The sequence below is a fragment of the Notechis scutatus genome, chromosome 3 (assembly GCF_049901735.1).
Source record: "Notechis scutatus isolate UNSWTSFEM ecotype Mainland chromosome 3, rNotScu1.2, whole genome shotgun sequence".
Classification (NCBI taxonomy): domain Eukaryota; kingdom Metazoa; phylum Chordata; class Lepidosauria; order Squamata; family Elapidae; genus Notechis; species Notechis scutatus.
In genome coordinates this window covers 51,623,782-51,639,261 of record NC_142011.1, presented here as the reverse complement: position 1 = coordinate 51,639,261, position 15,480 = coordinate 51,623,782, and the positions used below count along the sequence as shown (strand labels likewise).

Genomic DNA, 15,480 nt, shown 5'->3' with positions numbered 1-15,480 from the left:
ACCTTCAAGGTCCCTTCCAATTCTGTTATTCTGTTATTTCTATGAATATTATCTCTGCTTGAATTTATGTTGGAGAATGAAATGGTATGTAAATACTACTGAGTACATTTATGAACATGGAAACAGTACTATCACTGGAGATTGCAGCTATCAGTTAGATAAAAAGCATTTCCTGAAAACTAGCATCCATACTAGAGAGCAGAAGGCTTGGGTGCTGTTCTGGCTGCAGTGCTCTAGTTTCTCAACAATTCAGAATGACAGAAGAATTTACTTTAAAGTTAAAAGTATGAAAATGGATTGATTTCATCTGTGGCACCCATGTCATTCTTTCACTTGAGTTTCCTTTCTCTACCTTTCAAATGTTACTGCTGTGAAAACTGTGCCACCTATATGGTGACAATTGTTCATCAGATGTCAAATAATGATGTCAGCAATTAATATAAAGTGAAGTATTGATAGAATATTTGTAGCTCAGGTTGAACTGTGGGGTCCTTGGTGCTCTCTGATCTTGGTGGTTTTCTTGCAGATTTTTCATTACCAAACTAGGTAACCTCATCTGTGCTAGTTCAGCCTTTCAAGATGCTCAAGAATGATGGTCTGTTCAAGCTGCTCCTTGAGGTTTTCCATGGTGTGCTGATATTTATTCAGTCTGAGTGTGCATCCATGATCATATCATTCCCCCCACCCCCAAATCTCTTAGGCTATTTTCCATCTTGCTGGGCAGTTTATGGGAGGGTTGTATCTGACACTGATGAAGTTGCCTAGTTGGTAATGAAATGTCTGAAGAAAACCATTTTTTCTAAAAGGTCAGTCCTGAAGCCAAAGGACTTAAAAAGAGAGACACTGGGCTGTTTGGTAATAAGAAGCATAGTCAAGTGTAGTGCAGTTCTTGGAAAGCTTGCTTTTTATTTGCTGTTTCTTGAGCAATACACCAGTCCCTCACCTATCTCTATCTTCTAATGGAGTGGGAATATTGGTCTTTATCCTAGTTACAGTTTGGCAACTTATTTCTCTTTTACAAATTAATTCTGTTAAGGACAAAATTTTGACAATAGTTGTTGAGCAGCAATGTGTAGTTCTCTGAGTAACTAATAAAATTATATATTATATAATTTTATATAATTATAAAATTATATAAGATGTGGTTATTTTTAATTTAACATTTTGGTGCCAGCATCACTCTATAAGATTGCATGGTGCTACCCACTGGCTGAAAAGTTTGCTGAGTCCATTATGATTTATAGCATAAGCCTCTAAGAAAGATCTTTTATTCCTGTGTTCATCACATGTATATCTTTGCAAGCTTGTGCCCAATGATAGATGTATGTCAAAGGCACATTATTCTTTATACAAAGCTTATAATTATTAATAATAAGTCAGTAAGCAGAACAATGAGCCATGCCACATCATAATCAGTTGCACTGGAAAACATTCAGATCATATCCAAAAAACAACCTACTTTTCTCCTCTATTTTCTTCACTATTCTTCTTTTTGAAACAAGAGCCTTTCAGTAGGCTTTGTAAAAAATGGCTGTGGTATTTTAGTCACAACATACCAAAGGTCTTGAGCAGAAACAGCACAATAAAGTATGTAGGAATAGTTTCTAAATATGAGCTGCATGGCACATCTTTAGAGAAAGAACAGTTACACATGAAAAGTTTGGAGGAAACTTTCAATCAGAGCTGCATGACTTGTTCTTTGGGAAATGTGTTGAACTATCCAAAACCAAACCACCCAGTACAATGTCCTTCACCCCCTTCATTTCTCTCATTCTCCCAATTGCCCCTGTAGAGGACTACTTTTCATTGCTGTACCATCTATTTCCTGTCCTACTTCCTCATCTGTTGGCTGAAGTTGGAAAAAGAAAAAGTCTGTTTTCTGCAGGTTGATGGGAATCCAGTATATACAACTGGAATGCTGTTGGTGATATGCTTTGGGGGCAAGGACATGTTCATAAGAAAATAATGTGTGGTAGGGTTCAATGTGGGTTTTTATTGGTTATGGGAGAGTTCTGTAAGTTAGGGATTTTGAGGGTGCATTGTCTAGTGAAGGAAAGATGACTGATTCTTCTGTTTTAAATTTTCTATGTTGTAGTATAAATAAATAATTTTATACATACAAAAATACATAAATTGTATATGTTGTATAGTCAACTTGCATGTGTTAAGAGAAGGGTTGAATTAAATGATATTGAAACTGTGTAGTTCAAATAAATAAGAATGGGAAAAATTATTGATGATGTTATTATTGCAAAAACTTTAATCAACAGGATTGTTGACCATTGAATATGATCTACAAAAAATCAGAAATGTTATTTATTTTGGGAAATAGATGAGAACGCTGTAATTCCCCTTAGTCAAGTTTTTAGTGACCAATTGGTCATGACTAACTTTCCCATGTTTTTCTTTTGTTGTACTTGTGTTTTAGTTTGTGACCGCAAATAAAGTATTATTATTATTTTGGGAAATTTCAGAATTATATACAAGATACCATATTGTTGGGTATTATCTATCAGATTAATTGGTTTCATTGTCCTAGAAGTGCAAGCCTGTGAGATGTCTGCTAGAAATATAACCCATTTAATTAGTGTAAAGTGGTAAGAATCTGATTCAGTTATGATGAATTAAATGTATACATAAACAAGAATGCATGGGAATGCACCTGAAATAATCTGGGTTTACAAGAGTGATGTGTTGAGTGAACGTTATCTAGAAAACAAATATAGAGTTATTTGAAACAACAACTTTTGTATCCTTGGGTGCCTTTTAAAATTTTTATGACTATACACTGAACAAAATAATCATATACTGAAGCTTCACATTTTATTAATTTGCATACACATTGTTATTTTGCAGTACAGTGCCTTACAATAGCATTTCCAGTAAATTGATTCTTGTATATTTGCAGAAAATCTTCCAGTCTTCTAATTCTTAGAATATCAGTTAGCTACAGAGATGAAACAGCCAAAAGCCATTATTGTGAATTAATACTGTGCAGACATCAGCTTGACTCATCTATCAGTTAAAAAAGCAAAACAAAAAGTGCATGAAATCAGGTGACATTATGATAGGAATCACATGTGTATGGTAGGTTGTAATTTTTCTTCTCTAGACTATTGCTAACTTTGCATACAGTATGATATATACATTTTTAATTAAGAAGCCATCATAGTTTTGAAGATCTTCCTCTGGGTATGGATTTACATGGAACATTTTGCTACAGCACACTGTAGAGACTTTTGATATAATTGTCTATCTAGTATTTCCTGATTCCTGGTTTTACACAATTTCCTACAATTTGGATTCTAGTATACTGGCTTATTAAATGATCATGTTTATGTCAATATAGAGGAACTGAAAGATAATCATATTTTATTGTATTTCCTTATCAAATGTATATACAATCTATAGCAACCTGCAAGCTTAGAGTTCACTTAACTTCTAAATTTGGTAATAATTTTAGTGAGAAAATGTAATATCTATTCTGAAGCAGAAGGTAGGGTTAGGGTCATAATGCATTGTAATCACAGCTTTTAAATTTTCTTATAACTTTAGGGAAAGTTGTCTAAAATTAGTACAGTAAAATGCAGTACAGAAGATGAAAACCGACAGTACAATTGACTTTCATCAGACATATGATTTCTAAAAGTTGAAAATCTTCCAAAGCACAAGGCCTTTCTGCTACTGATACAGATCTACATTCTTTCTACTTTTTTGCTAATGCGAACTTCAATATAATTTCTAGTGGTGTATTTTTGGGGGTAGGGAAGTGGGGATATTTATTTCTTAAAAAAAACAAACAGAACCTATACAGTACCTTGTAAAAACATGACACAAGGCAAAAGGTATTTCTGAAGTCTTAGGACTTAGATAACTTCCAAGGAGAGAGAAAAGCCAATTTTAAGATTTCTGTAGTGCCATTCTTAGTATCTGACACCTCTGTCAGGAGCTCCTTCAAGACATCTTGGTATTTTTCCAACTGTTTGAAGCTCAGATGTATTCCAATTTCTATTGGAGCAATCATCTATGAAGGAGAACTTGGTTAACATCTAAGGCAAGCCAACATTTTAACCACTTATGCATCATGTATACTAGATAGATATTCCATAAGTGGGAATTTGTTATTGATGAATATTGGTAAAGGGTTTTCTAGATTCAGATTTTAGCTCGATCACAACGACCTGTGAAATAGAGTTAAGCTGCTTTTTTCAAATGGTGATTGTGAAACCTAGATTCAGTGTTTTTTGTTCTTACAGGTTTTGATAGTTTATCCCTTTTTGAAGTCTTGAGGCCATAGTCCAGTTCACAATGATGCATGCACATCAGTAACTATTAAACTATTGGACTGTGATTGATTCAAACATCTGGACTAGCAAGAACATTAGTTTTCATACACAAGAAATATGGAGTCCCTCAGGTGGCATGGAAAAATCTCTCCTGAAAATCCAATGTTCAGAGAATAGAATGCAAATAAAATGAATATATTTGCTCCTGTTGCTTGCTTTCATGGTTTTTGAACATTTTTAATAAGTAACACAGAAGGATTAAAGAGAATCATGAGAAATGTAATAATTTTGGGATGGATTGGGACATTTAAAAGGGCTCTTGTGGTTTGTATGTAGTCTAGATTAATTTTCATAATTGCATAATTGCACCCTTTGGATGTTATCTGCTGGGACTTGCTAACAGTGAATGGTAGATAGTATCTACAGTTTCAGAATAGTGTTGCTGGCATTATACACATGAAATGGGGAGGAGGAAATAATGGGCATAAATTTGAAATGAAGGCACCTGAATTACCTTTTCAACATTGTTACAAATGTTCTATATCTTCCTTCATGCTGCTGGAAATGGTGTGATATATGTAAACATAATGCATGCTAGATAGTCTAGGGGCACAAAAATATACAGCAAATTCAAGGTGCATCACTTATTCATCTAAAGCAAATATACAAAAAATAGTACAAGATGTACAAGTTGTCAGCTGAAGGCAATAGTTATAGATAATCAGCATATTGGTGGGTGGAAGAGAAGAATTTGTATGCCAAGCTTAAATTCACATTGCATTTTCTTTTCCCTGTTCTGATTGTTAAGAGAGCAAGGATACATTAATCTGAAATGATATAGCTTGAATAGCGATGTGTATATCTTGGTGTGCCTATGTAACACCTCTATTCAAGAGGTGCAATAGCTACTAGTTGGCTTCTGGGTTCAATCCAGGGTGTTAGTTGTCCCTTCATGATTCAGGGCCTGGATATCTGTGGACCTCCTTCTCTCAGTAATGTCTGCATACCCAATAAGATTAAGATGGCCAGGCTTCATGCTTTGAGTCCCTTTTCTCATGAATTGTAATCTGCTGGGACCTTGAAAGCATACCTTTCTTGTTGCGGCTGCTGCACTTTGGAATAGCTTGCCTACTAACGTCAAAATGGCCCCTTTTTCCTGGCCTGCAAAATGTTCATTAAACCTGATTACTTATCAGGGCACAGGGATTGGAATTCTATGTCTCCTGACTTGGTTTTTGAGTGCAGTACTTCTGGACTTTACATCTACCTCCTTTCATTGTCTTCAAATTTCAATTCCCCTCACCCCACAAAAAAAGAATGTTAACTGATAGAAGAAAATCAGAAAAGGACAGTCTAAGGCAAATTAGCTATTTAAGAATAATCAAGGTAAATGATCCAGTACAGACAAATGAGATTAAAGGAAAGTCAGTACGGAAACTCTTTATAAACAGGATTAGAGTGTGATAGAAACAGTGAAAGATATAGAATCTATTCCTGTGTCTGCTGCATTAAAACCGAAGCACAAGAGGCAATGGATCACCTGTCAAATAGGAAAACATAGATGAATTAACAACTTGGCTGTTTTAAAGCTCAGTATGGAACAAGACCATGTGGCCTAAAGATTGTGAAAGAATGATGTACATGCCCATACTGAATAATGGAGATACAAGAGAATGTGCAAATTAGCAAACCATTGTGCTAATTTGTCTCACAAGCAATGTTTTGCTTAAGATTGTACAAATAATCAGACAGGGAGAGATAAACCCCACATAAACAAGTAGGTTTTAGAAAAATAGAGGGACATGAAGAAATTATTATCCATAAGATGGGTACTGGAGAAAGCAAGGGAATTTAATTAGCTTTAGTTTTGCTTTTTTGAATAGAGTGAGGCATTGTATTGAACAGCTCATGATACACTGCAGAATAAGGAATGGCTAAGGGGTGTGCCCGAACACATGATTATTAATAAGAAAAATCTTTAAAATGAACTAAAAACTACTGTAACAACTGAATTTGAAGATAGAATGTTTCACAGTAATGAAGGGAATAAGGCAAGAATGTATATATAGCAAATATATTATAAAATGTGCAACTGAATGAGACAACTGGCATTAAAATCAAAGGTCAAATGAAATATTTTGGATGACACACATTTCTTAACTGATTCTTTAGCATTCTGACTCCAGAAAGAGGAGTTTTTGGTTTTTAAAAAATTCATTCACTATCCTTTTTTTCTTTCAAGATGGTTGGATGTTTATATTCTCTGCATTTCTGCTAACCTGTCCAGATAAGTTCCTTCAGGCTGCAATTTCCCTGTCATTAATGTGTGACTGGTAAATAGTTTTCTTGGGCTGAAGAATAGTTAAAACAGAAACTGTGTTAATCTTAGGGGAAAGCAATGACAAATATGGAGGATGAAGATGTCCCATGACTACAAGATCCGAATGGTTGATATAATGGCTTTTCCTAGTCCCGATTAGAAGATAAGCATCTTCAAATGATGACTTTGGAGACAATAAAATGAACAAGTGTAGCAAACACTTATTCCTGGCCAGATAAAGACTAGTTGCTCCTCTAAGATCAGCAAGTCTCATACTTGGAAAATAGGATTCAAACAGATGATAGACTAGAAGAAATCTGCAATGGTTGATAAGACAGAGGATAGAAAATAGTGGATAGGCAGGGTCAAAGATTGTCTCTTGAAGATCTAAGGATTGTTCAAGATGAGAGTATTTGTCCATTTTGTTGCCAGGTGTTGGGCACCTTATTAACTGGATTATTCAATATTGGGCTTAAACAAACAAGTAGACTTCCCCCCTCTGATTAATGAGGGAAGTAAACTTTTCTGTCCCTGATTACTGAAACTCATCAATGACAACCTCTGAGTCAGATGAACTGAACTTCATGTGAGCTTTCTTCTTTCCAAAGAAAAGAAATGAACATTCATATTTGACTAGTGATTCATGATAATCTTTCTTTCAATCAACTCAAGTATATCTCATTTTGAACACTAGAATAGTTTAATAGTAATAGTATTTGTACTGCAAGGGAACTTTTTATTGGCTAAAGTGTTTTTGGAAACCTACAGGATATCAAGCTGTGCAAAAAAGAATAAAGCAGATTCTGCCTGTGAATATCTCAGTCTAAGAATATTGCAGTAAATTTGGCTTGCATTAGGTTTCTCTGTATGTAAGCCCCCCTCCCCCGATACACAGACTGACATTTCAGAAAAGCTGTCTTGCTGTATCTACCTGCTTAATTGTCATAATCCAAAGAATAGTGTACCTTGATTACTTGCCCTTCATCTTCTGCAACTTCAACAATATCTCTTGTGTCAAGCAATTTCTTCTGTGCTTGATTCTTTTCTTTCTCCTGGAGATGTACGGAAGGATACAATCATCAAGTAGGCCAGCTTTTGGTCAGGTAATGACAGAAATGCAACTACATAGATGTTACAGTTGTCAATAGTCCATTCCGTTCCCTTAACAGCATGTGTTTAAAAACTTTATATTCAGAGTCCTGGTTTACTTACTGAAGAATATGACCTACAGGCATACAATTTCTTCATCATTGCATCAAATCATAAGCTCAGTTTTATTTCATGTTCTACATATTAGATCAACTTTTGCAATTTGATGTTGTACAGGTTAGTTAAGCATCAACCCATAATTCCAGTTGACCTGACCAAAAATAAAATGCAGTACATTTGGTGGAGGCACAAAGTTGATAAATGCTATAAGTAAGATATTCCTGTGCTGCAGATTCTTTGGCATTCTCTAATCTATTGAATCAATAAGAGCTAAAACACCAGAAGTGCTTTAGTTCTCATAATCTTCATTATGTTGTTGTTGGACTAGCTGCAATTTACAGCTAATTATTGGGCTTTATACATTAGCTGACTGCTGAGCTTCTATAGAACATGTTTTGACTAGTGTAAGGAACCTTTTTCATGTGGAGGCCAGCATTGGTTGTTTTGTTAGTATGCCACATACCAAACAATGGAGAAAGGCAGGATATGAAGGAGATTAATTAGACAGGACATAGGTTAATTAGATTGATGTAATGCTATTAATATGTTGAAAAAAACACTCATAACACATTGATCCATGAAGAAAATTCATGCATGAACAATACATTTATAAGGACCAACTATACTTTTCTCCTTCTGTCACAAACAAAATTCACTTGCATGTTTTGAAGATGCTGTGAAGGTAACTTTCGATGTTTTGGAAGATTAAATAAGGCCTGTGGTTTATATGCCCTGCTTTCATTATGGCATCATACATACATTATCATGAATTTTTATATATCTTAATAGGCATTTTCTGAGAAAGTAAATTAAGCTTTTCTCTGAGAATATAGACAGTGGTCTGCTCAATTTTCCAGCAATTTCTTCTTAAAGAAATTCTTATTATCTTGTCTCCTTTGAATTAATTAGGTAATGCACATGGGTTCATTTGGATGGTGTGACAACTGCCTCAGAGGCTGAACCCAACAATGCCAAGACCCGAATAATCATAGCTCTTTAAGAAATAGACAATTGTTCTGCTTCTGTGAAATTTGAAGGCAGGAAGCAAATCTAAATTATTAACCTCAAAGCCAAATTCTGATTCTAGATTCTAGCTGGTTTCTAATGATTAGAGAATAAAATTATAGTAAAATATTGCTAGAGGAGAACAAAATAATGCAGTAAAATGGTGAACAGATAGGATTAGAAGAAATGGAAGGCAATCCAATCACTAGAATATAAGAAGCTATCCTACTCCAAGTCAGACATTGGTCCATTTAGCTCAGTATTGGCTAAAATTAACTGTCTAGCTATTGACCTTTGGAATTCTTAAAGGATGGCCCTATTGTTCAGATCTTCTCAGAAATCCCTGGAACTGGATTTGAAGCTCCGCCACATTCAGCAACATATCATTTCTGGTCACTGATCCATTTCTCAAGAGACTCACCTGCATTCTTCTGAAATCCTCACGACTATAGAAGGCAAGGTACCCTTCACTCTCTTTAACCATCATGGCTGTTATGTAGAGGAGCAGAAGACTTGTTATCATCTTTTTTGGAACCATCCTGAAGCTTTAAAAATTAATTTAAAACAAATTACTAATAATGAGAAAAATGACACTGAGATTATGATTTTTCCGGTGATCTTGCTTTGACTTCTGAGTCCATATTTGTCTAATATTTTCAACTGAGGCTATATATTAGCTAGAAATGATTGACTTAAGTTAAGCAATTGTTGCTTGTTCCTGGCTGGAAAGAACCTCCCACAAATGTGATAACTATGAAATATAGTTCTATGGCTTCAGTACACTGTTTCGTTGGGGTTATTTTGGCAAAAAATATTTTCTTTAAGCCTTTTGACTCTCTGCAATTTACATGTCACTTGGTACATTTTTCTAAACTATTTTTTCTTTAATCATATGTATTGTATGTGTAAAAAAAAGGAGGTTTGGGTGAGTCCATCCAACATGCTAAACCTAAAGCCACGTTTTATCAACTAAAATGTCTAGGTTCACACAACCTTTCTTATTCAAAAACAAAAGAGTCACTTTAAGATGTGCAATATGTGTACAGGTCAAAACCAGTTGCTAGTTCCCAGTTATGAAATCAGTGTAGGATTATCTTGTATATATAGCTTTTTAGCCCTTTCATTTAGAATTTTAATTGCACAGCCCCCAATTTGCTGCAGCAAATGAAAAAGGGAGTTTTAACTCTTTCCCCACTGTTTTACACAAAGAGGAAAATCTTCTCTTGTACTTTGGCCTAAATCATTCTTTTTTCTGCCTAAAAATAAAATAAAATAAAATAAAACCTATATGACTGCAAGCCATGCTCTTAACAAAACATGTCATTAAGATCTTATTTATACTTTTTTTTTTCTTGGAGTTAAGTACAACTTAGGATGCCTCCTAAAATGGTAATGTTTTTTAGTTTTTATTTGCATTATTAGAATTTATGATAAAGCCTTGTTTGCTAATAAAGGAGAATATTTGTAGTTCAAGGTTGACATGTGAGGTCCTTGGTGCTCTCCAAGCAAGAAAACAAGCAAGCTCAGAGAGCTCCAAGGAGCCCTCATGCTTTGTTTGGTTCAGGTTTAACACAGTGCTGTATTCCAACCATTGTTTTTTATAAACTATGTTTGCTTGCACTGTTAACCTAGCCAAGAATGGGCTTTTTTCAGTACACCATGGTACACCATGGACCTGTATACTGCACAAGCCAAAAAGAGGGTTATGAAAATATTTACAGATCCATAACATCCTGAACACAAACTGTTTCAACTTCTACTCTCAAAACGACGCTATAGAGCACTGCACACCAGAATAACTAGACACAAGAACAGTTTTTTCCTCCATGCCATCACTCTGCTAAACAAATAATTCCCTCAATACCGTCAAGCTATTTACCAAGTCTGCATTACTATTACTATCAATCCTCTCATTGTTCCTATCATCCATCCCCTCCCACTTATGACTGTATGACTTAACTCTGTTGCTTGTATCCTTACAATTTATATTGACTGTTTCCTAGTATGATTTGATTGCTTATTTGTACCCTATGACTATCATTAAGTATTGTACCTTATGATTCTTGATGAATGTGTCTTTTCTTTTCTGTACACTGAGAGCATATGCACCAGACAGATTCCTTGTGTGCCTAATCACACTTGGCCAATAAAGAATTCATTCATTAAACGTGGATATGTATCTGTATCTGTATCTCTTGTTTAGAATGGTCTGTTCAACCTGTGCTCTCCAGATATTTGTGGACTTCCATTTCTATTATTCCCAGTGAACATAACCATTTTAGAACTTAACATGTATTAACATTTATTTGAACCAATGAAATTAGCATTTTGATGATGCATGCATAATGACTGAACTTTCACAAACCAATCTTCAGAAGGCAAAAACTTCTGCCAATAGATTTAGGTGCTACGTTAGTCTCAGGAGTTCAGTTTTTCCCAATCACTATCATTCATGTCCATGTATGTGCGAATGTCTGTTTTACAACTGCTTTTTCTAGTCTGGCATCTTCAAAATGTGAGGACTTCTAGTCCATGTTGGCTGGCAATTCTGGGAGTTTTAATCACAATTTTTTGCTTTTCAGTATAGAACAGGGATTAAAAAATAGATGAACAAGATTTATTTATAAGGACAGTTTTTCATTGGTATTTGCAATCCAGCATGCAAGATGTTGTGCCAACAATCTTGACTATCAAATGAATAAAAAGACAAAATGTAAATACATTAAACAAATAGCATTTTAAATTGTAAATAGTTCAAAATATAAATTATAATTTTGATAAATTCTTATTTAAACCCAATAATACAAATCTCTTTTTTAGGCTTGTAAATCACCAATGTTCTACTGATATGCAATGGCAGTCCTATGTATTTAGAAACATTCTTCTCTGAGCTGAAAAGAAAATCAAAAGCTCCAAGAAATACTTTCTCTAAACTAATAATTTTTCTAAGTTGTTGAGGGACATCTGTGTTTGCCTCATACCTCTGCCATATTCTAACATTTTGTTAAGTAATTATTGAGAATTTACCTTAAAATTGAGGTGTTCAACAACTAAAGTGCACTTTCAAAAATACCCAATTGTTTTCTACATCTATTCATTCTTAAAAGATGACTAGAGGGAATCAAGTAGCACTTTATAGAAGGCAGTCTATCTTCTAATTAAGGAACATCTGATAGTGTGTTTAGATTAAGCAGAAGGCTACTTACATCATTCTACTTTTTTTTTTTGGTTGCTTAACAAAACAGAGTTATTGAGGTCACACTTAGTATTAAGCTATAGCGCATGCTTTACAAACTGCAGTGTTTGAGTTAACATATCCTGTTATTCCAGAATCAATCAAATCACATAAATGTTTAGTGGGATATATGATGCCAGCATGGCATAGTTCACATGTAATCCTAAGGTTTGTGGCCATTCTTAAACTTACATGTGAACTTCATCTTGCTCCAGCCTTCAATTTTCCAATTCCCTGTTCATTTCTGGGTGCAGGCAAATGGTTGGTTGTTATTATATCCAAATCAACAAACTCTTATTTGGCTGATATATTACACCAATTCACATTATGGTTCAATATGTTGTGTGAACCTGGTTTATATTTTATGTTTGTCCTCTGGACCAGAACTGGAGCTTGTTTCAACTAAAGTTCATGCCTAGCTTGATGGGCAATCAAGCCTAATTTTTCACAATCCGGAGAAACAAGTATAGTGTGCCAAACCTGATAATCAGGGTGTTGGAAAACTCAAGGAGATGAGAAAGGAAGGAGTGAAAATTGTCCCTAGTATACTCAAAGTGATCCATGCCTGTAGTTGGGACAAGAGATTAGAGGTTCTGTTTTCTTCTCTAATACTAGATTATTCGCTGATGAAATAAAGACTAGGGGATCTTGCAAACCCATTGGACTGTTACTAAGAAATAACCATATTTATAACTGAGTTTCAAGGCATTTGAAACTGCCACTCAGTATTGCTAAAATGAAATGTTTATTGTAGTTTTAAAACTATATTTCATAATATTTAGGTATTTAAATGGAGAACTTTGTAGCATGGATTAATCTTTTTCATTTTTTCTTGTAATTTATCCCCTGATGAGAAAAAAGTTCTGGTTTTTGCAAGAAAATATAATTTTGTATTGTTGTTATTATATTTTCAAGTCTCTTATTCCTTCCATACATTTTGACAGAGGGATGAAATCAGACATCTGTAGTGAGAAGAAATCTAAAAATGCATCTGGTCAATTTTCCATTAGCATACTTAACTCCTTCATCAACCTTGACAGGTTATACTGCCAAGAGCATGGTTTATCACTCCCACCTTATAGGAACCTCAGTTTAGGGGACCATTGTAAACTAGTTTTCAACGTGACTGGACAACAATACTGCATTGCAAGGAACAGTTGTCTAAACTATTTTCAGGAATTGTTTTAATTATTAAATGCTCTTTCATGAACAAACTTAATGAAGTGTGGTCAAAATACTTAGAAAATTTAATCCTGGGAGTTAATTTTTTTTTAAAGTGCTTTTACCGTTATATGGATACTGCTCTTGGATCAGATTTAATTCCAATCAAGCCTTCATGTATTAATTATGCTGTGCAGTTTCTGAAACCAATATACTTAGTATCTAGGTTATGGGAGAAGAAAAGGAATTAAATATATTGTATACACAGTATACATACATACATACATACATACATACATACATACATACATGTATACTGTGGTGCCCCGAGTGCTCTGCCAACAAAAATGGGCTCCAGAGCTCCGTTTTCGCTGGCAGAGGGTTGCAGGAGGCTGTGGCAGTCGAAAACAGAGCTCGGGAACCCATTTTTGTTGGCAGAAGCACCGCGGGACAGTCCTTTGCTTTTTTCCAGGATGGCCCCATGGGCCAAATCTAAGTACCCCGTGGGCCGGATCTGGCCCCTGGGCCTTGAGTTTGACACCCCTGATTTAGAAAAATAAGAACGTTATACAAGGAATTCTGTCACCCTCTCTGACCCACAGCCTGCAAATAGGGCTTCATGTATCAGACTGTAAGCAAAGCTTTTTCCTTCTGTGTGGTAAAATAATAATACTATAATAAAATATAAAACAAAGTAAACACCATTTCACGCACAGCTGTTACATGTCTGAAAAATGGATGCTAGAGCACAGAATGAATTTCTGGATATTCTTTGAGCCAATTGCACCCTAAAGCTCAGTGAACCAGAATAATGGCTTCTGGCTTGCCATGATAGAAAAGGTGGATACTCATAACTATATAATACAATCTGCTTCCTGCTTTTTACAGTGATACCTACCTTTGCACAAATACATTATTGTATTCATCAGGGCTCAAAAATCAGTTTACCTCTTTTGCTTGTCCTGGATTTTCCTTGCACTTTCTCTGCTAGGGCAGGAAAAGCCTTTCAGTTTCCTTTAGTCTGATTGGTTACATCCCTGAATGCCCCTTCATTGCTTGGCTACCTGGGGCCAACTTCTCTACATTAATATTCTGATTATACCTTCCAAGCAAACAGTGTGTTTCCTGTTTGTACATCAGTAATACTTCTAAAACAAAAGAATCCAAATTGTTATCTTGAGAGCCGGATCCATTTTTGTTACCCTCTTTTCTGATTGATTAGGACAAAAAAGAGTGGGAAAACAGTACAAAGAGACACAATGGCTCAGGAAAAATCTTGTTTCACAATGGCTTTTGCCTCTATAATTCCATCAGCCTAGAGAGACCCAACAAGGTGCTGTATTTGCCATTCATATTTTTGCTTTTTATTTGCCCTTTAAATATTCATAATTTCATGCTTGGAGAAATATCCGACTGGCTGATATTTCTCCAAAGAATAGTTGGTAGAGTTGTGTTTTCTTGATCCCATCCTCATCCAGATAAAAAAATTCCCTATCTGCTATTTGTAATGGAAGTAACTGAAGAGCTTTCTTTCCTTAGTAAGCAGTAGGCACATAATAGAGAAGAGCTTCCAACTCACTCAGGACCGTAGCAGAAGGTTACAGCTCCCAAGCCAGCTATTTGTTAAAACAAAATTAAGCTATAAGAGAAACAGACTGCATGACAAATATCACCCCTTTTTGGCTTTGAGTCATATCAACTATTTAGATATTTTTTGATTAATATGGCATTAGATTTTATAAATTTATTATTGTCAGGTATATGTACAAAACTGAGGAACAAATGTGGTTTAACTTAGATCTATGGTCATTTTAGCATACTGTTTAAATTTTGCCCAGCAAATTTCACACAATATTCACATAAGGAGAAATGGAAGAATAGCAAACACGATTGTTTTACTATAAAGCTTTCTAGCATAGAAATGAATGTATAGCATGCTTACCTAGTGAAAGCCTTGTCTTTTTTGCAGATATTTGTCTCTCCTTTCTCTTCTCTGCAATCACACAGCTTTTTTATAATCCCTCTCAGCACCTTATGACATCAACAACTGTTCTTGTTGGCACCCAGGGCCCTTGAGGAATTTGGAGTGATTGGATACATAGGAATATAAAACTGGTCTGTTTAGCTGGGTTTGGTAAAATATCTGAGTTTCTAATTCACATTGATTGCTGCAAATGGAAATTCTGAGCTGTGTTTTCATTGCCTTTTCTTCCTCCCTCTAGATAACGTAATCATTTTATCTTTCTAACTGTAAGCTACAAAGC

At 35.0% G+C, this 15,480-nt stretch overlaps 1 protein-coding gene across 1 annotated transcript; it reads right to left on the bottom strand.

Annotated features, from left to right (window-relative positions):
• Positions 1-2,883: 2,883 nt before the first annotated feature.
• Positions 2,884-9,361, bottom strand: MLN (motilin). The gene is made up of 4 exons (XM_026680333.2): positions 9,242-9,361; positions 7,572-7,658; positions 3,818-4,024; positions 2,884-3,015 (listed from the first exon to the last, which is right to left on the bottom strand). The coding sequence occupies exons 1-3, from the start codon at positions 9,356-9,358 to the stop codon at positions 3,860-3,862; spliced, it is 369 nt and encodes a 122-aa protein (XP_026536118.1). The 5' UTR covers positions 9,359-9,361; the 3' UTR covers positions 2,884-3,015; positions 3,818-3,859.
• Between the last annotated feature and the right edge of the window lie 6,119 nt (positions 9,362-15,480).